The sequence below is a fragment of the Paroedura picta genome, chromosome 2 (genome assembly GCF_049243985.1).
Source record: "Paroedura picta isolate Pp20150507F chromosome 2, Ppicta_v3.0, whole genome shotgun sequence".
Classification (NCBI taxonomy): Eukaryota; Metazoa; Chordata; class Lepidosauria; order Squamata; family Gekkonidae; genus Paroedura; species Paroedura picta.
In genome coordinates, this window is record NC_135370.1 from 49,470,490 (window position 1) to 49,495,563 (window position 25,074).

Sequence of the window (25,074 nt, forward strand, 5' to 3'; positions counted from 1 at the left end):
GCAGGACTGGAATTTTGCAGTTGGGTAATCACGTGCGCTGAATTCAGTTTGCTGAGTACGGCTTTCCCCCAAATGTTCTTTCCACCTTGAAAGGACAATATTGTTTCAGAAAATAACACTGAATCATAGCAGAGTATGAAATAATTATCACCCTCTAAAGGGTTTCAGCTGGTAGAACAACTTCAGTAGAACAAGTAGAATTGAGCCCAGGAGCACCTTAGAGGTCAACAAGGTTTTCAATGAATGAGATTTTGAGAGCCTCAGCTCCTCCCTGATGAAGGGAACTTTTCTATACCTTCAAATTCTTGGTGCCTAAGGTGTTACTGGGCTAGAATCTTACTATCAGTTTGGTGTAGTGGTTAGTAGGAGTGCGGACGTCTAATCTGGGATGCCAGGTTCGATTCTGCACTCCCCCACATGCAGCCAGCTGGGGGACCTTGGGCTCACCACAGCACTGATAAAGCTGTTCTAACCGAGCAGTCAGCTGTTCTGACCGAGCAGGCTCTCTCAGCCTCACCCACCTCACAGGGTGTCTGTTGTGGGAAGAGGAAAGGGAAGGCAATTGTAAGCCACTTTGAGCCTCATTAGGGTAGAGAAAAGCAGCATATAAGAACCAACTCATCACCTTTTAATGTCTGTTCCATCTTCAGTATTTCAACATATTTTCTTAATTGTACATCTCATTTTAGTTTTCTAATGATTACACCATGTGGAATCATAGCAGGTTAATCACAAAAGCAGTGTTGCTGCACAACCAATCAGTAGTAAAGTAATCGTAAAGCAGTAGTAAAGTAGTAGTGAAGTAAAGTAGTAGTAAAGTAGTAGTGAAATAATAGTAAAGTGGTAGTAAAAGTAGTAGTGAAATAATAGTAAAGTAATAATAAAGTAGTGGTAAAGTAGTAGTGAGGTAGTAGTGGTAGTAGTAGTAATAGTCATAAAATGAAGCCGTGTGGCTTTAACAGGAAAGTTAAAGCCACACAGCTTCATTTTACGACTATTACTACTACTACCACTACTACCTCACTATACAATATCAGCTTTTTGTAGCAGTCCACTTGTACTACATGTTGGGAGGTCCCCCTAATCTTAAACAGTAACTTTTCCATTGAGTGCCTGATTTGCTGTTGAAACTGGTTGCCACGATCTTGTTTCATTCACAACCCACTGAAAATAAATTTCAAAGCTAATTATTGTAGGTCACTTAAAAGTTACCATTATTACCTTTTCTGTTCAGACAATTCAGAATCTACAAGTTATTTGTATTCATTACAGGCATACATTTATGGCTAGTTGTGATGCTTATCTTTGATTTAATGCTAGACTTTAAGCATTTGGTTTCAAAAGGCAAAGATGCCTTGCTAAGTCTATTGCCATAGTAACCAATATCATACACTGGGTGTAGGCTTGTGCAAGGGGCCCCCGATTCAGACCAATCCAAATCGGGGGGGCCTTGCACAAGCCTACACCCAGTGTATCAACATCTCCAGTTAAAATGGCCTGGCAGAACTGAAGTGAAAGACCTCTGAGACCCTGGAGAGCCACTGGACATCAGAGTAGACAATACTGACCTTGACAGGACATGGGTCTGTCTCAGTACAAGGCAACTTCATGCACAACTGGGGGGGGGGATAAGTGTTTCTGCATCTCCCATTCCCCAACTCACACCGCCCCCAGAAATTACTTGCCCCATAGAGAAAACATTACATTTTCTTCCAAGAGGACAGATCTCAAAGGCAGATCTAGGGGAAAAATGAAAGGGAACAACACACATGGGATTGCTACCCCTGGCTCTGATCCAAAGCAGACCTTAGACAGCTGCAGTAAAACACACAATGGAGATCTGATTACAGACCTCACTGCATCTCACTGCATCTCATCTAGTGTAATCCTCAAGAAGAGTAATACATGAAGCTGCTGCAAGATGAGACAGATCATTACCACAAGGACATTAAAACATGTTAAATAATGCACATTTTAACATCTCAGCACGAAACATTGATAGACTAATGCTGCAATGACTTAACAGGTTGCTTGCTTACTTAGTTTTAATGGCATGTTCATTTTGACAGAAAGTAAACTGTGGATTGGATCCTACCATTCCCATCTGCTAAATGGGATCCCATGACTTTCCTCTGCCAAGTTTTTCTTGAAGGGAGAAAGAAATACTTCTCCCAATGGTGAATGACTTTGCTTTTGAACAAAAACCTTTCTTTGTTGGAAAAAGACTTCATTGGAGGGAGTAATAAAATCCAACAGGGGAAATAATCGAAGGGGGTAGGAACCTAATCCTACCACTTCTCTGAACAAAATTGGGGGGGGGGGGAGATATCTTATTGTCATATAGACCAGCTTCTTGTTAGTGAAATCACTGGCTGTTCACATAGATATTGTGACTGGAAGTAATTCCTTGAATTACATCCTATTTTTCCCTACAGAAAAATGTTCAGTTTTATCAGTGTTCTTAAGTCTCTGCCACTTGTCTTATGAATTCTGAATCCAAATATAATCATGTTTCCCCACTCTGGCTTTTAATTTAATTAAATGGAAAAAAATATCCCTAAACAGCAGGCAGGCTAACTAAGTTAGATGGTAGAGTCCATGACACACACAAAAATAATGCAAGACCAAGGCTTTATTAACTACTAGAACCTTTAGTAAGGACATACCACTATTATGCTACTGTCTTACTTCACTGACTTCATTGTTGTGCTGGCTTCTAATAACTCTTCTGGGCTGAATGCACAGCCTAACAATATTTTGAGTAAGCAGAAAGATAATGAGGCAGAGAAATTGAACCAGACACCCTGAAAGCAATAAGGCCAGAAAGTAGCATCACCTACTAACAAGTTGTTTGGTAAATTTAAAACACACACACACACCAGTAAGGTATGACCAGGTGAAAAAGCAAAAGCAGACTTAGCAGGGGTAAGGGGTTAAAAAGTCAAGGAATGTGGCATAGCGACAGCCCTTCAGACCAGGCAGCATGATATCCTCTTCCAAAAATTCAGCTGAGCTGTGTATCATAGGGGAATAGGTAATAGGTACAAACAAACAACATTATTGTGGTGTCTTAAAGCCTAACAATTTAAAGATTGACAGTGCATGAAGCATTGTCATGAAATCCCTTAAGAAGTGACTGATTTGTGATGCAAAAGTTTATTCTGGTGACAAGTAGAGGAATTCTCTGATGTTTTGTTTCACATATGTAAACATTAAAAAAAATCAAAAGAGAAGTAGGAATATGCCTCTCTAAAAAAGACTGTATGTTCTGCTGGGATACAGCATCATTGTCAGTGGGCTGACAAAGGTTGCTAAAAACACACATATTCCACTGCTCTCCCTTGTGAAAACCCCCTCCTCATTAGGAAAGGAAAGAAAAAACACCCCTTAACTGCAATTCAAGTACAAGCCAGACTTAAAAATTTAGACTTGTCAACTACCCAAAACCATGCTCACCACCTCAAAAAAGATTGTGGTCTCTGGGCCATTCCTAGGATTTTCTAAAAGGAAGCTCCAATAAGCCTGGTAAGCAAAACAGTTTAAAAGCTACTACTTTATCAAACTTGACCAGAGAATATGACAAGGAACTGGCTAAAATTATTCAGCCATGCCTCTACCTGAACCAGAGTTTTAGCATATAAGCAAGCACTCTGCAAGTTCAATTAGCAAAGCCAAGTGATTAAAATTATCATGCAAATGACATCATTTGGAAGACAAGATCTTCAGTGTGAGACCTTCTTGAGCTACAGAACACAACACCCCTTGATGTGAACATGTATGCCAGCCCTGAAGACTTACCAGAGGAACGGCACCACTGGTCCCTGGCAAAGACCCCAGTGAGTCCCACACAGCAGCATTGGAGGAGGTAATGTACTCTGACCGCTGTCAGGAGATCAGCACACCTAGCAGTTTGTTGTCAGTGTAGATGGGGCTCAGCTGTACCTGTTTCTTCTGATGAGGACTAGGACCAGTTGCAAGCCCTCTGGCTAAGGGATTCCTCACCCAGCTTGGCTTTATTTCAGAAGGGCCTTGAGGCAAGGTCCTTTGTGGGTGCAACACATGCGTTAACTGCCTGTCTTCTCAGATAATCCCTGGTTCCAGTTTGCTATGGCAAAGCTCTGCCTGCCTGACTCCTGGTTCCTGATTTTGGCCATGCTTCTGACTATGGTTTGGAGTTGACTGTTTCTCTGGCTCTTGACCCCAGCTCAGCTTGACTCTGCTGTCTGCCTCACTTGCTGTGTGAACTGTCTCCCTGGCTCTTGACCTCCTGAACTGGACTCTGGCTTCTGGCTCTTGCACCTCTCCTGTCTTGACACAACCAGGCCAAGTTGGTGCAGTCTGGATGAGCAGCACAGTAACTGAACCAATGAAATATCCTTTCTGTCATGTATAATATCATTAATTGCTAGAAAGTACGGCAAGAGAAAGGAAAAGAATTCATGTAACCCACTCCTTTGTGTGTGCTTAAATTAATACATTCAAGAAAAAAAATGAATACACATGCTTCTCTTGGGCGACTGTTCTAGAAATTTGTCTTGCATATATATATATATATATATAAGACAAGGTACATTGCATATAGTTGGTTTACTCTTAGTTTAGGCCTTTTTTGAACCTCTTGCGGCACAGAGTGGTAAGGCAGCAGACATGCAGTCTGAAAGCTTTGCCCATGAGGCTGGGAGTTCAATCCCAGCAGCCGACTGAAGGTCGACTCAGCCTTCCATCCTTCTGAGGTCGGTAAAATGAGTACTCAGCTTGCTGAGGGGTAAACGGTAATGACTGGGGAAGGCACTGGCAAACCACCCCGTATTGAGTCTGCCATGAAAACGCTGGAGGGCATCACCCCAAGGGTCAGACATGACCTGGTGCTTGCACAGGGGATACCTTTACCTTAGGCCCTTTTTTGCCTAGCCCATTGCACAAGTGGCCAGCCTACTGCAGGGGGCCCTGGAACCTGAGCTCCTATCAGGACTGGCACCAAAAAAAAGTTGATAATGGCTGTTCTACAGGCTTACTACTTTTATACTTTCATTTTATTCTATAGGTGCTACAAAATTTTGAATACCAGTCCATGTTAAATATAAACAATGGGATCATGGTCCTACACAAATGGTCCTATTCAAATGAACACATTCAAAATGTTACCAGGATAAATATAAAATAAAATTAGGATACCATTAGAGTTCATTACTGCCCAGGTAAAGTGAGGCCACTGGTTTAATTTACATGTTGATACTGAATCTGTACCTTTTTAAAAAATCTAATAGCTAACACTAAATGCTGAGAAATGAATTACGGCATGTGTTCAGCAAACAGTTCTACATTTCAAGGCTGAATATCAGTTTGAACTACGCATATAGCTTCAAAGGGAGAGGGGAAAGAGAACTAAGTGCAAAATAATTTATAATGACGGGCCAAACAATATGTTATAAATTGCACAAATTTGCCATGTGAAGTAGCAGCCATAGCACAGCAGTGCAATCCTGATAGCAATTCCATTTAGAAGCAGTGGGAGGCTTCCTTCCAAGCAGGACTGTGAGGGGAGGAGGGGCTCCTGCTGTCTCCCTCTGCCCTTTCCCCAGGCCAGAACACAACTGGGTTAGGGGGAGATTCAGGAGCTCATTATCTTCTACAAAATATCCCCATCTCCATCTCAACCTTGGTTCTCTCTTCTGTATCAAATTTTAGAGCCTTAAGTTTCTCAGGATAGATAATGGTCTTCTTCTTTATGATGTACCGTAGGGCCAGCTTGTCAGACTCATGTGATTACTGCCATGAGATCTGTGAACCAATGTGTATCCATCTTGAATTCTGTATGACCAGCTTGTCTGCTTTGGCCTTCTGTTAACTGTACTTTCTGAAATGCTTTGTTCTCCTTTGCAACATTACCAGGCAGTTTTATCTGTGTAGTAGCTGTAGCTAGCGGAACCAACGTCGGGGAGGTTTGACTTATCGTCTAGACTCTAGGCTGCTTTCCTGGACAGCACCTGGACATGGGAGGGGGCACCCTCGATGGGCGTGGGAACATCTTTGAGCGGGAGAACTTTGTCTTTTGAATGTATTTGCGAGTTTCGGCTTTGATATTCTAAGGCAGGGGTAGACAAACTGTGGCCCTCCAGATGTCCATGAACTACAATTTCCATGAGCCCCTGCCAGCAAGAATTGTAGTCAAAGGACATCTGGAGGGCTGCAGTTTGACTACCCCTGGTCTAAGGTATCGATCTGCTTGGAAAAATAAATGCTTTCTTCCTAAGAAGTGATTGTTTCCAGTCTGTTAGCTTGACACAGCTGCTGGCTCCCTCCCATCATATCCTCTGTGAGAAGAGACCCAACAAAATAGCACTTGAAATGGAAACAGTGGCCACATACAGCAAGAGAAGGAGGGTAGCGGATGGCAGAAGGGGAGCCAGAATGGGGCAGGAAGGAGATAAAATGTTCAGGAGTAAAACCGGATGTATAGGGGATTTTCCGTCCCCTGGGGGTCCTTGCAGGTCCCTCTCTGGTGTTCGTATCCTCCAGTATATATAAACAAACTAAAATATTATAAATGACAAAGTGCTATAACTTTGTGGTATTAATACATAATAATGTATAAGTAGCCATCAAGTTTCAGCAATAAAAACCGTATTATGGTTCCTAAGAATCTTCATTACCAATTAAGTTACTATATTCATTATTGAAATAACTCTTACCTCCATGGTATGTGTTTTTCCTGAAGATGTTTGACCATAAGCAAAAATAGTACCATTGTAGCCCTCCAGAACATCTGAAAGCATAAAAGGGGGGAGGGGGGAGCAGAATTGGTTATATTGACTACTATAAATCATGGAGAGAGAAAAAGCAGCACATGTATTAGTGAACATTCAGTGAGGAGGAAGAAAGGGGAAAAATGGAAATCAAGGAATGGCATCTGCTGGTAAATGCACAAATTCACAGTGTTGCTACGGTAACACAAGGAAACCAGATTTCTTGACATCCAGATCTAATTTAGATAATGATGAAGGCATTTGACCCTTCCTATTGATTTTCTGAATAAACATATTTTGCACTCTTGTTAGTGTCCAGTTTATTAGAATTGGAGTATAAGGAAAAGAAAAGAAAAACCTGTATCTACAATATTAGCTTTCCAGCATTGCACCGGAAATGAAGCAAAATCAGGTTTTAAGACTCATATACAGTTTCTTCTCCATCTGAGATTATTTTATACTCCTTTATATTCCTGAAGTTAATTTTAAAAATAATGTCATAAGGTTCCTTCTTTTTGAGAGAATGGACCCCACTTAACTCTCCAGCTTTAATTAGAAGAACTGAAATGGCATAACTAAATGAGCAGTCCTCCTACAAATTACAATATGAATAGGGCATATAATCTGTTAATGGCAATAGTGAATGAGGTCAGACTGTATAATCTGGATGAGAGATGTACCCCTCTTCCTGGAAAATATATATTTCTCTTAGTCTCACCTGTCTAATATAAGATTTATCAAGCCTGAGAAGAGAACCCGCATCACCCGAAGATTTATGTTAAACACAATGGCAAAACAGTATCTTAGATCCAGCGAGCTTTTGTGTTGGTGAAAATGGGGCAGGGGATAAAGTAAGGAACGGGTCTGGGCAAGACTAAGTAAAAAACCAGAGTGCATCCAACTGGGGGCACTGCTGCAAAGGAGCATGGGTGGGAACAAGCTTTATGGCTCTGACACGCAGCATCCCCTAGAGACGTTTAGCTGTAAAGACCTCTCCAATGGCAGGCTTGTTCATGTGCAGTCCCATGTGGGATTGCACAGAAGATCAATGATGAATGGGATATAGCTGGATTACAAATTATTACAACAGGACAATTGAACCCTAGGATTTAACAGAAATATCGAGTTTTTATCTCACTACATTAAGTCATTCAGTTCTCACATACCCAGTTAAACTTTGTTGGTCTTAAAAGGTGCCACTGGGCTCAAACTCAGTTTTTACATTTGTTGTTAACTCTGTTATAATGCTATTTGCTGCTATTCACAGACTTTCCGATCTTAGCTGTACTTAGCTAACTAGCCCTTCCTGGCAACTAATCCTTACCTGACCTGAAAGAAATCATAAAAGAAATCATAATCTCATCATATTATGTCTTTACATTTGATATATCTGAATTCAATGCAGCTTCAGGAGTTCCTGGACAGCACCTGGACATGGGAGGGGGCACCCTCGATGGCCATGGGAACATCTTTGAGCGGGAAAACTTTGTCTTTTGAATGTATTTGAAATAATACTTTCAAATTATTTACCCATTTAAGTGAAGGTATTTTTTACCTATAATCCAACTAAGAGAACAAATCTGACCTGCTTTCTTAGGCTGCTATAAGGTGACCAGATTCTAACATTGGTAAAGTGGGACACCATTGACGGTGGGGGGGGGGGGTTCTTGATTAAAAATTTGGTCTATATGGAGCAACCTAAAGTTTCATAGAATGCATAGAATGCAAAAATAGTATTGTAATATATATTTTAAAATTTCAACATAAGTACAATTTGCCAGGTACCCCCAGATGTCCCTCCAAAGGTGGAACAATCTGGTCACCTTAGCTTAATTTGCAGGCTGGATGACTAGATAAATAATCTTATTTACTACCATTTTTAACATAAATAGAACAGATGTCATTCCATCTACTATACTAAGTTAAGACTTCAACAAGAAACTCTCAGAAACTGGTATTAAAGCTAAACAAAAAAGTTTCACGGCATCTTAAAGACTAACAGAATTTTATTCCACTATCAGAAAAGACCATTATACGAAAAGTACAACAGACATAAGCCCCCCCCCCTCCAACCCAGATAGGCACAACAAGGCCTGGCAAGGCTGCAGTGGAGCTTCTTGGGGCAAAGGTGAACACTGGGGGGCTCCCTTCCCCCACCTGGGCAACCCTGCCAAGGCCTAACGAGACTACAGCCAGGGCTGCTCAGGATGGGGGGGAGCGCTGATGGGCAGGCTCCTCCTTTACAACACCTTCTCCGTTTATTTCCCTCTTATTCTGAAACTAGAACTCTCTCAAGCAGCAGAGATGAAAAGAGATCCAGGTGTGTAACCATGTTGGTCTGAAGTATCAGTGCCACTTTAAGAGCAACAAAGTTTAATTCTGAGTATAAACTTTAATTTGCATGCACACTTCATCAGATACAAGGAGCAACCCTCCCCTCAAAGTTACAAATAAAGTACAGTTAGTACTACAGTAGCAGAGGTTCAGTTGTGAGCATTTTACAAATGCTAGAAATGTAAGTCCTGGCACTGCAAGGAGGGCTTGCAGCTTCCAAGCTGTAAGGGTTTGAGCATTTACAATGGTCTCGCAACTGCTTAGTATCCCATCCGCAACTTCTCCAGCTTTTGGACACTTCCACACCTGAAGGAGAAGGCTCACACGAGTTGCTGTTTGTTTTTATGGATTTCCTTCTTGATTTCCTTAGAGGTAAGGAAATACCTTGCAATAGATCTTGCTTGTTTCATATAGCACTGTGCTCACATTGTGGCCTAAATCCTATTGCTTCTTAGGGGAAAGAAGGCATAGGTTTCTGATATGCATGCCTCTTGCCCACAAGGCTAGGAAGTTGTCTGTGCCCAGTAATGGTAATCCCTTTGCATTCCTTTTGCTTTTAGACAAAAGCTGGTGTTCTAATGGGGGTTGGTCAAGATGGAGAGATATGAATGCCTTCCTGCTGGCCTGCACTGGTGGCTAAATCACCTTTTCTGTGTGGAGGGAGGGGGCTCCAAACAATAAGGATGGAGGATTGTTTAGAATGCCTAAAATGTCATTGCTTCCTTCTCTGAATTTCCCTAATGGAAAGGACTGCTGTCTCTATTCAGACTACCAGAGGATTAAAATTTGCTGATTACAGGCAACTGCTTTCCTATGTTTAATATCTACCACTATGATGTCTTTCAATGGAGGCTCAGGTCTCAAGAGTAGCATGCCTGGCATTCTACCACCTTTGCCAAGCCAAACTTCTAGCACCCTACTTAGCCCCAGAACACCTAGCCACAGTGATCCACATGACGGTCACCTCTAGATTGGACTTCTGCAACTCAGTCTACGCAGGCCTACCCTTAACCTTGATCTGGAAACTACAGCTGGTCCAGAATGCAGTGGTCAGGGTCTTCACAGAAAGACCATGGAGGTCCCACATTCGGCCCATTCTCCAACAACTGCACTGGCTGGCATTCTACCACCTTTGCCAAGCCAAACTTCTAGCACCCTACTTAGCCCCAGAACACCTAGCCACAGTGATCCACATGACGGTCACCTCTAGATTGGACTTCTGCAACTCAGTCTACGCAGGCCTACCCTTAACCTTGATCTGGAAACTACAGCTGGTCCAGAATGCAGTGGTCAGGGTCTTCACAGAAAGACCATGGAGGTCCCACATTCGGCCCATTCTCCAACAACTACACTGGTTACCAGTAGAATTCCAGGTCAGGCTTAAGCTCTGGTTGTCACCTTCAAGGGCATACACAGTCTCGGCCTAGTGTACCATCCCTCTGCCTACACCCCTCAAAGAGCTTTGTGCTGGTAATCCTTGGTGGTGATCTCTGACCCCAAGGAAGCCTGCTTGACCTCAACCAGGGCCACAGACTTCTCTGTCCTGGCCCCCACTTGGTGGAATGAGCTCTCAGAGGAGATCAGGGCCCTGACAGAACTAAAGCAATTCCACCGGGCTTCAAGAAAAGGAGCTCCTCTGCCAGGCATTTGGTTGAGGTCGACCATAACTAACAACATCCACTGGGTCCCCAAACCTCCCTCCCATGAATCCATATACCTGAACTGACCAACTATGGGTATGTTAAACTGTTTTGTTAGACTGTTATTCTCTGTTTACTGTTACTATTATTACTGTTATTATCCAGTTGTCATAACTATTGGGTTTAATGTATTGTTCTTGTTCCTTATGTTTCATGTGAATGGCTCTGAGCCTCAGGGGAGAGCAGTATACAAATGTACAAATAAATAAATAAATGGCAAAATTTTGACAAATTATATTAACTAACTCTAGCTAAGGTAGCATGAAAAAGTAAACCTTTGTTCAAATAAGTGTTTAAATTCCTTCCTTTCACTTTTGCACAAAATTGCCTGACTGAACTGAGGAAATGGATGAACTCCTTATGCATCTAAGACTGGAAAGTCTAGGTAATATTATAAAAGCCCCAAAGGAGCCTTTTCAAAGACATAAACCTCAAGATCTGATGAACAAAGGCTGCTGAATTTGAGTTATCCTGCTACAATGATTAGAATGACAGCTATTTCTATCTGGTTATGGATGACTGTAGCTTTTCTCCTTATTGTTTTCTTTCTACAAAATCAAATTCAGCAGTATCTCTACCCTCACTAAGCAATCACAGGCTGCCAAGGAAAGCTGGAGAACCAGAATTTCACACTCATCTAGCACTAACATATGCTAAAGACTGATCTTTCTAACCATTTTAATGATGCTTTTTGACAGAAGTCTTCTAAGCAGAACTAGAACATATTTAAACCACATAATAAATGTACAACCAATAAGCTACATGGGACAAAAAATTGGTTTTAAACCTTTCTAATGGAAGAAAGAGAAAACAAAACACCCTAGCACAATCCAAAAAGGAGTACCAGTAATATGGCCAACTCATTCAAATGAAGAGGATAACTTTTGCACTTTCATAAGAGAACCAGAGTGGTACAGTGGTTAATAGTGCTGGACTAGTATCGGAGAGACCTCAGGTCGATTCCCCACTAATACTACAGAAGCTTGTTGGGTGACCTAGCACACCTTCTCAGCCTAAACTACCTCTCAGAGTTGTTGTGAAGATGAAATGGAGGAAAGGAGAATGATGTATGCTACTTTGGGTCTCCACCGGGGAGAAAAGTGGGGTACAAATAAATAAATAAATAAATAAATAAATAAAGGTTAAAGGGGATGGATTTAAATATGCATGTCTTGTATCCAACAAAGTGGGGCAGCTACTAAAAAAGCTTGTCATGGTCAACTAACTTGCATAGGGAACTGAATGGCACTGAACAGACAAAATGGTGGAGAAATTAAGGTTCTTCACCACAATCATCAACACAGAGTAGAGCCTAATATAGACAATAGCCTGCAATTGATCAGGATTTGCCCCAAGCCTTTCTCCAACACCACTCTAGCAGTCCATGAAATTTAATTGTCTCAAGTTGTTTGGTAAAGCAAGGAGGAGAAGATGTTCTAAACAGTGAGTGAAAAAGGCACAGTGGCTGTGTCAACAGCTTGGGTTATCTCCACTCTCAAGATCAACACCCTACAGATTCGTCAGAACTATCATCCATACCACTCAGAAAATCCTCAACAGGAAACCATCCAGGGCTGATCATTTCTGTTGGTTCCTGATCTCTTGTTGAAGAAATCAGTAGTTCTAAGTACTAAGAGTTCCTTCACTCCTACATCAACACTGCCTGGCAAGAACAGAACACCAAACTGAGATTGTGCCACCCTGAATACGTCAGGCCACCTATCACATGAGACGGTCATGAAATCCTGGACGTCACTAGATGGAGGTGGCTGGATGGCCAAATAGTTGATTTTCCTTCCATTGACTATCAGCAGCAGTTTCAGGCCTGCCACACCAAAGTATGGTGACTAAGGACCCTTCAGCTCAAGAAGGGACAGGGGGAGAGATTAACTCAGATCTCTGTCTTCCCCTAACCTGGTTTGTCTCTGTAATTTCCCACCTATTCTATATACAGCCAGCATGGTGGAGTAGATGAAAGGGTTTGATTCCCCATTCCTCCTCCATGTGCACCCAGCTGGGTGACGTTGGGCCAGGCACAGTTCTCTCAGTGCTCTTTCAGCCTCACCCACCCAACAGGGTGTCTATGGTGGGGAAAGGAAGAATAGGCGATTGAGACTCCTTCGGGTAGTGAAAAGCGGGGTACAAAAAAACAACTCTTCTACTACTGACAGTGGAACTACCAGCCTCTCCCCCCCTCCCCCGCAGCCAAAGACATGCAATACTATTAATTTGGATCAACCAACATCACCACAGTGTGCTCTAGAACCCATCATCAGGATGTATATTAAAATACAAAAAAGGAAGAGGGAAAGAAAGGGTTATATAGGCCACGATGTTAAGACCTTTGGTTGGAGTCTTGCGCAGAATGTGTTGCAGTTAGATTTGGGGCTGGGAACAGCTGGTTACCATTTGCAGCCAAGCTTTTGGGGAAGAAGGGAAAAGCCACCCGGTTCAATAGATCTCTCAGCCAAATAAATACAACCCCATCAAAAGAAGCACAAACCAACAAAACAATTAAGATCTAGCCCTAAGCGCCTCAGCAAACAGAGTGTAAAGCTAAACAGAGGAACAATCCTTTCACTTTCCACAGCAACCAAAGAATACAGACACTGATGTAGAAATGTTTAGAAATGCAGCCGTGGAAAGCAGTAATGGAGCTTCTGGATTAGAGGACAGCAAATCTCAGGCCTCCAGCAATAAACAGATAAACAGCTGTTTTCTGACAAAGAGCAAAAAATAGCTCTATAAGAGATGTAAGAGACGAGTTGTATATAAAAATTAGTCAAACTATTAAAAAATAGCTACTAAAAACAATGGAAAATGCCTGAAGAAAGACAAGTACACCTTTGGTTCTTCTTTCTTGCCTTAAAACATACTAATTCTTAAATACAGAATATTTTGTGTGTTTATATATGTTTATATTCACATATAAAGTCTATCTATACCAAAGGAACAAGGTGAATTTTTCATTTTAGAACAGGATGCTTATTTACATTTACATAGTTAATGCAAAAACTTTAAAAGCAGGTCAGTATTCTAAGGAAGGTCACAACCTATATGTTTCCCTTTCAGGAAACTGCCCAACACTGCCCTTATAACTTAATTATTTTATGACTTGCTTGCAATCTCCAGTACTGGAAATAGGTATTTGCAACCCAGTGATAAGATACAATCTGCAAGAGTGAAGAAATTAAAGATGAAGCTATTCAATCATCTTGAGTGTCCTGGATTCATAACACTTGACAGCATCTAAAAAGGAAAGTGACTCACAGAAGCAATTGTCCTAGGAATCCAGAAAGCTTCTGACATGATCACCCCCTTCTTGCAAACCAACCTCTGCCCCCTTATTTTTACATGTTCATCCCAGTTTTAGTTTTTCTCTCTTTTTTCTGCTTCTGTTCTTCAAGCCATTTTAATTCCTTCTCCTCATAAAGAGGTTTCTGCTCAGAAAATAGCGGAATCTTTTGTTCATGCTCTAAGCTTCTTCAGGGCAGAGAGAAAGATCTGTTTTTTTTCATGCCATTAACTCTGTGATGTGCCAAGCACATTTATATAATCACCATCCTATAAAATAACAATTCACCTGATCTTTACAAGAGAGATTATAGAGCTATATGGAAATTAAAAAAACCCTAATGTGCACATCTTGAAGATGCCCCGATGCCTTAGGTTTTTAAAAAAATGTATTTACTCATTTTACATACAAAAAAAACACGTATCACAAATTATTCAACCAAGTCAGGCATCCAAATAACCGAAATGGGACAGTCAGGAAGCTGACAAGAGCTCACCAGGCAGCCCTCACCAAATCATCATTCAAATATCAATTTGCCTTTATCCAGTGCTCCAGATGCTACAGTGAAAGAGAAAAATGGCCACTAGTTTGCATTATATTGGCCATATATTATTTCCATTCACTCCAAGGACAACACCTAGTAACCATGGTGCTTAATTCCTTTCAGTCAGCAGTTTTCAGCTGATAGGCTGAAAATATTTCCCTGCACGGATAATGGACTGAAGCTTTTCTGTTCCTCTTACAACAAACAGCCAGAGCAGGACACAAGGGAAGCTGAGGGGGAGGGGAGGGGAGGCAAGCAATTAACTGGAACCTTTCAAAACAATTTTAATATATGATACAGGGACTGGTGTTTAAAAAACACATCTAAGATTGGTAGTACTGTTATGCAGACATTTTATTTCCCTCAGAACAATGTAGTTTGGTCTGTTAGGGGGGGCGTGTTTTATGTGCTATTTCAGGAGGCAGAGAATAACAGTTTATCATCGCTACATATTTGTAGTCTGGACACCCAAATAGAAAACTGCCTGTCAACTGGTATTCATATCAATAGTTGTAATGACTACTGCGCAAAATGACATGCTCAGTAATAAACACCTCTTTGAAAGATATATACATAAATACATCCTCGAAATAGCTTTTCTGGTCCCAAGACATGATGAAGGAAAAAGCCCTAAGGGTTGGCCTGCCACTTGGAATAATGAGGACATGATCTATTGTTCATTGAGACAATTCATGACGGTGTACTCCCAGCATTTAATCCTAGCAGGTTAATGGAAATCCTGGAGGAAAGAAAGCAAATATATAAACATGCTGCAGCAGGAACACTTATATATAATTCACATTAATGTGCTTACAGGGGTAGTGGGGAAAAAACAGAAGATAACTAAATATCTCTTACCTTTAACAATCTGCTTGGCACAAGCATTATAGACTTGTTCCTGAGTTGTATTGGGAGGTAACACTCTGTCGTAGACATATGGTTTTCCTTGCTGAAATAAAAATAACTATTTTAGGAGGGAATAACCCAGCAAAACCACTATTTATAAAGTACAGAGATCCATCTAAAATGTTACATCTGCTTTTGGGGGGTTGCTGATTACTACATAAGACGGTGGAATTAACAAAATGCTACATTTGTCATAGCATACCCACAGCAGTTAGCAAACGTGTTAGAATTCTAATTTCCTATTAGATCATCTATTTGAATCTTAACAACAAACACATTCATCAGTGTCACAACTTGGATGGTTTCACTTTCTTTACTGCAAATTAAAATATAAGTAATCTGAAAAGACATCTAACTTTGAAGAGGAGAATCTATCAAAACATTATGAAACTCCCATATATGACCAACTCCTATTTTGTTCCTCATGGAAGTAAAGTTTATTAACATGTATTGTGTCCACATGTGTCCTTTCTTTCTTTAAGCCAGCCTTTCTCAACTTTTTTACCATTGAGAAAACCATGAAAAATTCTTCAGGCTTCGACAAACCCCAGAAGTGATGCGATCATGCAGAAGATGGTTGGGAAGTGTAGCTGAGTACAAGCCCACCTGGGCCCCCTCCCCTTCCCACTCCCTCCAGGCCCATCGCTGGCCATTTGGGAGGTTGACATGACCATATATGTAGATATATAAAATATTTTAAAATATATAAAATAATTAACTCCCACCCATTCAGGAAACACTTCCAGGGCCTTTAATAAACCCCAAGGTTTCACAAAACTCTGGTTGAGAAAGCCTGATTTAAGCAATTCAATATCATTTGCTTAGAATTTCCAGGGATTCCAAAAGGTACTGACAAGACCAGTGCAAAATGAGAAACAGTAAAAAGTACTTTAAAAAATCTTTAGAAATCTAGAAAAAATTTTAATTTCAATTTTCTTTCAAGCCACAAAAATAGAATGTGAAATATCCATCCAGTCTAGCATCTCCCAATTCATTCCTCTGCAAAACCACCAACTCCAAGGACACTCCCAACACACACACATACACACAAAGTATCCTTGAGGAATGGAGCATACATCACAGTTTGCCACAGGTATGGTGAAGCAAGCAACCTCTCGTCTGAATAGCGACATATAAAGAGTTGCTAAATGACTGGATCATTGTGTTCCAAATCTCCCTGCCAGTCCTTGCGACTGCTGGGAATACGAAGAGCCTACCTAACATTTCTAGATGATACCATAGCATCAGTATAAATGGCAGCAAGGATGAGGGCAATCTGACACAGAGAAGGTGTCAAAAAGGGTCTTCTTGCCACATTCATCAGGGGGCCACTTTTTAAGAATATCCCCATAGCAACTATTGCAGGCTTCCCTGCCATGAGTCAACGGTTCTTTAATCACCTCCCAATCAGTCTTGAGCTCTGTTAAGTTTCCTTCCCTTACAGTATTAACTTCCATGAGCTAAATGCAAATAAACTGGAGTAAGCTGCTGAACGCTCTGGCCACGTTCTATTCACAGGAAAGGTTCAGAATCCTTTCTCTTTGGCACTCTGGAAGTGGATCTCAAGGCAGACCGTTCTCAATTCAAAATATACCTCTTAAAAGGGTTTTTGCCAACCAGGTAATAGGAAGACAGTGAAGCCAACTTCGATACAAATAATTTCTCTCTAATAGCACAGCTCCCACACTCTGCCCATCCAATGCCTCTGTGCCATTTGCTCCGTTTTGATTTCTCTATAAAGAAGATTAGAGCCTCTTGTGGCGCAGGGTTGTAAGGCAGCAGAAATGCTGTCTGAAGCTATCTGCCCATGAGGCTGGGAGTTCAATCCCAGCAGCCGGCTCAAGGTTGACTCGGTGTTCCATCCTTCCGGGGTCGGTAAAACGAGTACCCAGCTTGTTGGGGGGTAAACGGTAATGACTGGGGAAGGCACTGGCAAACCACCCCGTATTGAGTCTGCCATGAAAACGCTAGAGGGAGTCACCCCAAGGGTCAGATATGACCTGGTGCTTGCACAGAGGATACCTTTACCTTTACTATAAAGAAGATTATAAACCTATCACCTGCTTCATTTATCTGATTCTGAAACTACTAGTAAAAATGTATGAACCCCCACATTTAGCCAGTCTTCAGTTTCCATTTTTCAATATAGCTTTTTTGGGGGGAGGGGGATTGCTAAAAGGAAGACTGGAGTACCACATAGGTTAGGTCAGGGGTAGTCAAACTGCGGCCCTCCAGATGTCCATGGACTTCAATTCCCAGGAGCCCCTGCCAGTGCTGGCAGGGGCTCATGAGAATTGTAGTCCATGGACATCTGGAGGGCCACAGTTTGACTACTCCTGGGTTAGGTAAACCATGTATGCAATTACTGCTCATATAAGTCCTTCATTACACGAAGGATGTTGCTGAAACCAAAATACACTTATCCTGCATGGATATTTTGTTTATGATGCCTTAATTCTCCCTTTTGTAAAGGAATACAAGGAAGCTTCCTGTAGTTTCAAAGGGATAGAAATAAATGTGTTCATTTGCAGCATATCTTCATGAAGTGGAAACGAACAGCCACCAAAAATATTCTGTAGAATTCTCTAATATTGATAAGGTGGCTGTTTCTTCCAAATGAACACGCACCATTTTCCATTTTTAACTTCTCACACAAAAATCTCTCAGTTTGTTAAAGAAACCTATTACTTGTCAGCCAGATATAGATTTACGATGGATTGTTTAGCAGAATGTAGCTCACTCAGTGAATCTCTATGGCGGACTGGGGATTAGAGCCAGGGTCTCTTAGATCCTAGTTTGTACCTCTACCACATTGGCTTTTGTAGGGTGGGTCTGTTGAACCATAGCAAGCAGCCTGGGTTAGTCACTCAAGTTGTGTGGTAAATAAGTCACTTTGTGGTTGCTGCTGGTTCTATCCCTCAATAGTAGTTGAAAGGGCCCTGTCCCCTTCCCCTTGCTCTTACAGACCAAAATCCCCAGGCTTCAACTGGCAGTACTGCAGTTGTTGTTGTTGTTGTTGTTATTATTATTATTATTATTTAATTTATATCCCGCAGGTCACATAAAAACCAATCCCCTAAAACAATAAAAGCACAATAAACATAATACAGTTAATACAAAAGTTAAGACAAGAATGGCGGCAAAATTCAATATAGCTAACCCAATTCCACAGCCACTAAGAAGGGAAAGGGAGGGGGCAGATGACAGACGCAACCGTCACATTTGTGAGGGGGGCTAGATCTTCTTGCTGCCCGGCCTCAACCGAAAGCCTGGCAGAAGAGCTCCGTCTTGCAGGCCCTGCAGAATGATGACAATTCCCACAGGGGCCGCAGCTCTTCCAGGAGCTCATTCCACCAGGTTGGGGCCAGGACCGAAAAGGCCCTGGCCCTGGTCAAGGCCAGGCGAGCTTCCTTGGGACTGGGAATGACCAATGGGTTAGCCCCTGCAGAGCAGAAGGCCCTGCAGGGGGCGTAGGGCGATAGGCGGTCCCTCATATACACTGGGCCCAGACCACGAATGGCCTTGAAGGTCAAAACCAAAACCTTGAACCTGATCCAGAAGATAACCGGTAGCCAATGCAGCTGCCTCAGCACTGGCTGGATGTGAGCCCTCCAAGGTGTAGCCGTGAGGACCCTAGCAGCTGCATTTTGGACCAGTTGCAGTTTCCGGATCAAGCTCAAAGGCAGCCCAGTGTAGAGTGAGTTACAGAAATCTAATCTGGAGGTGACTAGAAATTGCCTAGAAATGGTCATAGAGGGCATTTGTTTCTCAAAGCTGTAGGTGCTGCTTCTATTATTAGGGGTGCTAAACTTTGCCCCCAGTGTTTGAAGATTGAAACTTTTTCTTCAAACTGGAGGCTGTTCTCTGAGAAGTGTATTTTACATTAATTGTTCCATTCTCTGGCTTTAAATATCTACTGGGGGTGTTTTATATTACTGTTCTAAACTGGATGTTACTCATTGTGGGCGCAATTTCAAGTAAAGTGATACAGCGACAGGAGTTTTACACAGTGATTCCTTCCATTAATGAGTCGTCTCTGAAGAGGTTTGAGGGTTTTTTTTTTAATGTTCTAAGCTGAAAGCTATAGTGGCACCATTGGGACGAATTGACCACTTCTTAAAAGGTGGTCAATTGATCCCAATGGTGCCACTATACTATCATAGCGTTCCGCTTAGAAGATTTAAAATAAAAAAACCCCGAGCCTCCAAGGCAGCTTGTGCAGCAAAAAAGGGCAGACGAGGGGGAAAGTAGCACTGCAGGAAGGCAACAAACATTTTACACACAGCACAGCACAGCAATTCAGAGGCACCGGGAAGAGATGACGGCCCAGAAGAAACCCGTTTTCATCAATCGCAGTTCAACCACACTTTGCTAACATGACTCAAGCATGTTTCTCTGAACAGGTAAATAAATTCTGTTACTAAAACAGATCTGTCTGAAATGACAGAAAAATCTATGAGCAACCAGTTAGTAAAATGGAAGGCTATTCTGATAAATTAATATCCATCTCCCATTTTACTTTTAGGTGACCAAGTGTTTTCATATCTGATTTGATAAGTGGTTGGTTGGATCTGACTCCCCCCTCATTCTGTTTCTGAGGATCCTGCCAGGGAGCATTTTGAGCTGCAACAGGATGTGAGAAGAGAAAGCCATGCTCTCTTGCGTCAGCTATCACGGCTGCTGGATCCAAGCCATAACGTAATAGAAAGCACACTTCCTATCTACGTCCGATATTGTCATCATCAATCATATCATTAAAACAGAGGACTCTATATACTTTTACCAGTCATTAGTCAAAGCATGACAGTCTGCCCCCTTCATTTTACTCGAAATGCCTAACAACTTAATGTGAAAGTATGCTTTTCTTACAATGAAAATTCTCCTGGCTTAAAACAGTATTAAATGACAAGATCACTTTCTCTCACTTTTCTTCACAGAAGCTGCAGCTTTGGAAAGAAAAATCTTTTTCATCAGTGGCAAAAAAAAAGAAAAAAGAACTGAGGGAAGTAGGTACCCTCACACCACGTGTCTGTCCTTTGGGCAGGAAAAGATGGGGGAGGAGAAGCAAGAACAGTGGTTCCCCAACTTTTTTTAGGCTGCCACCCTCTTGGCTCCCAGGCCATCTCCCTTGCACCCCCCCCACACACACACACACACACAAACATACATGCTTTTCCTGGTGTAAGTTCTACTTTAAATTCAAAACACGTTAACATTGTCTACGGTTCTTTTTTTGATTGTTGTGAACTGCCCACATGCAATGGTCTGAGGGGAAAAAAAGATAATCCCATGGCCAGGAGCAAGCAGGAGAAGGCTCTTCCAGCTTTCCAAATATGGGGACTTTTGAGGAAGTATTGCCAGCTCTGGGTTAAGAAATTTCTTGAGATCTGGGGTGGCGCCAGGGAAGGACAGAGTCTGAGGAGGGGAAGGAGCTTGGCAGGAATACGATTGCCTCCAGGCCACCTTCTGAAGCTGCCGTTTTCTTCAGGAAGCTAAGCAGGGTTGGCCCCAGTCAGCACTGGGGTAGGAGACTACAAAAGAAGTCCAGGGTTGCTACTACCTAGAGGCAGGCAATGGCAAGCCACCTTGGAACATGTCTCGCTATGAAAATGCAGCTGAAGCAGGAAATCACACTGCTACCCTTCCCCTCATTGCCCCAGAATTCCTCACCATCCCCCTGGATTGTCCCAATGCCCCTGGGGGGTACCGCCCACTTTGGGAACCCTACTCCAAAGGATTTTTTAGCTTGGAAACAAGACATTGATGCAGCAGGCCTGCTTAGAAACAGTCCCAAAGGGGAATTGTACAGAAGACTGAAGATGTTCATTACAAAAAAATGCAACATTTCTGTCGTTTAGTATTCATTCCTTAGTGTTTCCCTTTTGACCAAGTCTTGGATTTCTTTTTCATAGTCTTTCAAATATTTTCATTCTTCAGCCTTTTCCTCTACTTCCTCCCTGGTATATTTCATGCTTGTGGGAACTCCTTTCATTAAGATGTCCATAAATTTTCTATTATCATTCTCATTCTTCTAATTTTGAATTCCATGCCATAGGCTATTTTCCCTGGCATATATCTCTTGCTGTAATTTACATCCACTGCGGTACTTTTATTAACTTGCACATTAATCACACATCTTATTAATATTCTTCACTTTGTTTTGCCTCAATTGACACAGCTGATCTCCATTGTCTTCTTCTGCTTATCATCAAATTTCCCTTCTGCATCCTGCTCCTGTCGCATCTACTGTTTGCTGCTGTTTTCTTCCTCAATACGCTAAGATTTTTTTCTCCTTTATCTTTTCATTCACTCAATAACTTTTCCTCCATTTGTGCATTGCAGTGCTCAACAATTTAGCAAATACTACCTGCATTGCAATTTTACTCATCTTATCTTTATGGTCTTATGTTTCTTTCACTCACTCTTTGACTAAGTGGTTTTATTTTCTCTTACTTGTATTTTTTTTTACCTGTGTTTGACAGTTGAATTCTGTCACACTTTCCCTCCTAAGATCATAGGACCATTGAGTTGGAAGGGGCCATGCAGGCCATCTATTCTATCCAATGCAGAATCAGTCTAAAGCATCCAGGATAAGAAACTGTCCAGCCGCTGCTTGAAGAGTGCCAATGAGGGGAGATCACCACTACTCTGATTGATCCTGGCGCTGTCAGCCGTGGATCTCTAGCTGAAACCAACTAAGTCCCTCACTCCCAGACAGAGAGTAATAGACATTTGCTGGACAAGGGGGGGGGAAGGGAAATTATCTGCCATCGTGATATTGTATTTTAATTATGTTTTAGTGGGTTTTTATGGGATTTTAATTGTTTTTATGAATCTCTGTAAACCGCCGCGAGACTTTTGAGAGCGGATGGATAGATGGATAGATGGATAGATGATAGATGATAGATAGATGATAGATAGATGATAGATAGATGATAGATAGATGATAGATAGATGATAGATAGATAGATAGATATGTTTTCCTGATGCCTAGCCAATATCATTCTCTGCGTAGTTTAAACCCATTTCTGTGGACCCTATTCTCTGCTGAAAACAGGAACCTTATCCTGCCCTTCTATAAGTAACAGTCTTTCAAATACTTAAAGACAGTAATCGTGCCCCCTGTTGACCTCCTCTTCTCCAGGATAAACATTCCCAAGTCTCTCAGCTTTACCACATAGGGCTTGGTCCTCAGGCCCTGGACAATCCTCATCACTCTCCTCTGAACCCTCCCAGTTTTGTCCACATCCTTATTGAAGTGAGGCCTCCAGAACTGCACACAGTAGTGAGGTCTGACCAATATGGCATACAGCAGGACTCTGACATCTAGTGACTTCCACGCGATGCCTCTGTTGATACAGCCCAAGACTGCATTTGTCTTCTTTACCATTGCATCACACTGGTCATATTTAGCTTACAGTCCACAAGTTTCCCAAGATGTCATTCACACACCCTGCTACCCAGAAGCGTAGCTCCCATCCAGTATGCAGGTGTCTTATTTTGGCTTCCCGGCTATACTTTGAGGATCAGCTGGCTCAGCAACAGGACCCAGTTCCCCTGCAGCAGCAGATCAATCAATTGCAGAGCATGTCCTCATGGAATCAGTGTTATTTGAATGGTAACTCATGTGCCTCATGGGGTCCTTGGGAACTGGTGCCCCTACTCCCAAGAGAGAGCAACCACAAGCTCAGCTGGAGCTCCACAGACTATAGTGGGCATGGCAGCTATTGGCATTTCCCATCAGTGCACATGAATCAGCCAAATCGTCATCCAATTCACAAAATTGCAATTTGATAAGGCTGATTTGGATCATTTAAACTGCAGGGAAGGGTGATTCAGCTCAGATACTGCCAAAAAGTACCCAAATGAGAATTGATTCAAGTAATTTTCAGTTTATCCAAACCAAATCGTCCATGCCTAATTATGATGTTGGCTCACAGGGACTGAACCAACAATGCCTCAGACGTGTCGGCACTCAGCCTTCACCTCCATGACAAGCCCTCAAGACTGGTCTGTAAGTGGACCATTGGTCCAAGCCAACAGTGATCATCATTCTTTGCCAAAACAGCCAATCGGTCCTTTTGAGTTCAGCTGCAGTTCACAAAAACATTGGAGAAATAAAACTGTCCATGTTAGTAATTAGTGGCAGCTGAAATAAGTGAATGAAATTAGCAAGTGCCTAGGTTGAAAAAGCACAGTGGTGTAAATTCAAATATAGTTATCCCATCATTAAGAATGAATGGATCGCATAAGATAACTGTACAAAGTCATGCAAAAATTCATTGCATATAAGACTTTGTAAAAAAAAAAAAAAAGGAGAACACAAAGCACATATGGAGGATCAGAAAATAAAACTGCCCTTTTAGTAGCATCTGAAGGCAGATACAATACCAGGATCCAAATCACCTATATCTCACTGCTATACTGTTTTTGTTCATAGCATAAAGGTAGATTCATTTCTACAGTTCCTTAAACTGTTCTAGCAATATTTCATACGCATAGCCTCATTATAGTAAAACTAGGCTATTCTTATTTTATGCTTTAAAAGACACATTTCTCATCTCTGTCTGCTATTATGCTCCCCCATGCTGTTGGACATCGTGTTCCTTCTACAAAACCTGCAATCATTTATTGTTTCGACAACCTCTCATTGATTCCTTTTATGTTACTTCCAATTTTGTTCTCATATCGCCCACTGCCTTTCACTCCCTCCTCCTATCATGGCGTTTTTGACTACAGCCAGTTCTCTCAAAAATCAATATTCTAAATCAGGGGAAAGCATGAGCAACACAGCTGAGAGGCACAAAGCACAGTCAGCACCAGCTAAATAACTGAGCCAGGTCACCGTAGGCCTGAATTCTACACCTGAATAATACGAGTCGGCATGAGACAAGTTCCTAAAGGTAGCAAATCAAATAAATAAATAAAAAGCACTTTCCCATTTGTGAAGCCATAGTCAGTGATTTTCTACTATGCCTTGGAAAATATACATTTTGTATAACTCATAGCATTTTCCTACACAGATATATCATTCTAAGTCAGTGGTTCTCAACCTAGAGGTCGCAACACCAGTTGGGGTTGCCTGGCCCCTTCTTTGGGGTCCCCAGGATGGTTGCTGCTGTCGCTGTGGTGGCGGCAAAGTGGCGGCAAACAGCAGTGGCAACAGCAAGCGGTGGTGGCCGGCACTGGCAGGCAGCGCTGGATGCTAGCGGCAGGTGGTGGGCAGCAGCAGAGCCATTCCAAGGGCCACCTCCACGCTGCCCAACTGTTCGGCACGCGTGCCCACAGCCTGTGCACCTGCCGCCATCGCATTTGGGGTCACAAGGTAAGACCAGTTGAGAACCGCTGTTCTACTTTTTAAGCATTGTGGAATTACTATTGGCAACAGTGGTTTTCCATCCAGGACTGGGGTTACAGTTTATCTGAGGGACCGCTTATCTGCCTATGTTCCCTGCAGGGCTCTTCACTTTGCAGGTATGAACTTGCTGGTTGTCCTGGGGCCCCCAAGACATTTCGCCCCTGTCCCCAACCTGGTGGAATGAGCTCCCA

At 42.1% G+C, this 25,074-nt stretch overlaps 1 protein-coding gene across 3 annotated transcripts in view; it reads right to left on the minus strand.

The window, feature by feature from the left end:
• KIF5C (kinesin family member 5C) overlaps positions 1-25,074 on the minus strand; it is a 132,785-nt gene that overhangs the window by 90,846 nt on the left and 16,865 nt on the right. For all 3 annotated transcript variants that reach the window (XR_013228093.1, XM_077320109.1, XM_077320110.1), the window contains exons 2-3: positions 15,478-15,568; positions 6,693-6,766 (exon numbers count right to left, since the gene is read on the minus strand). Coding sequence is in view for 2 of the 3 variants with exons in the window: in XM_077320109.1 (XP_077176224.1) it covers positions 6,693-6,766; positions 15,478-15,568 (165 nt within the window). In the remaining variant the exon portion in view is untranslated. The remainder of the gene's footprint in view (positions 1-6,692; positions 6,767-15,477; positions 15,569-25,074) is intronic.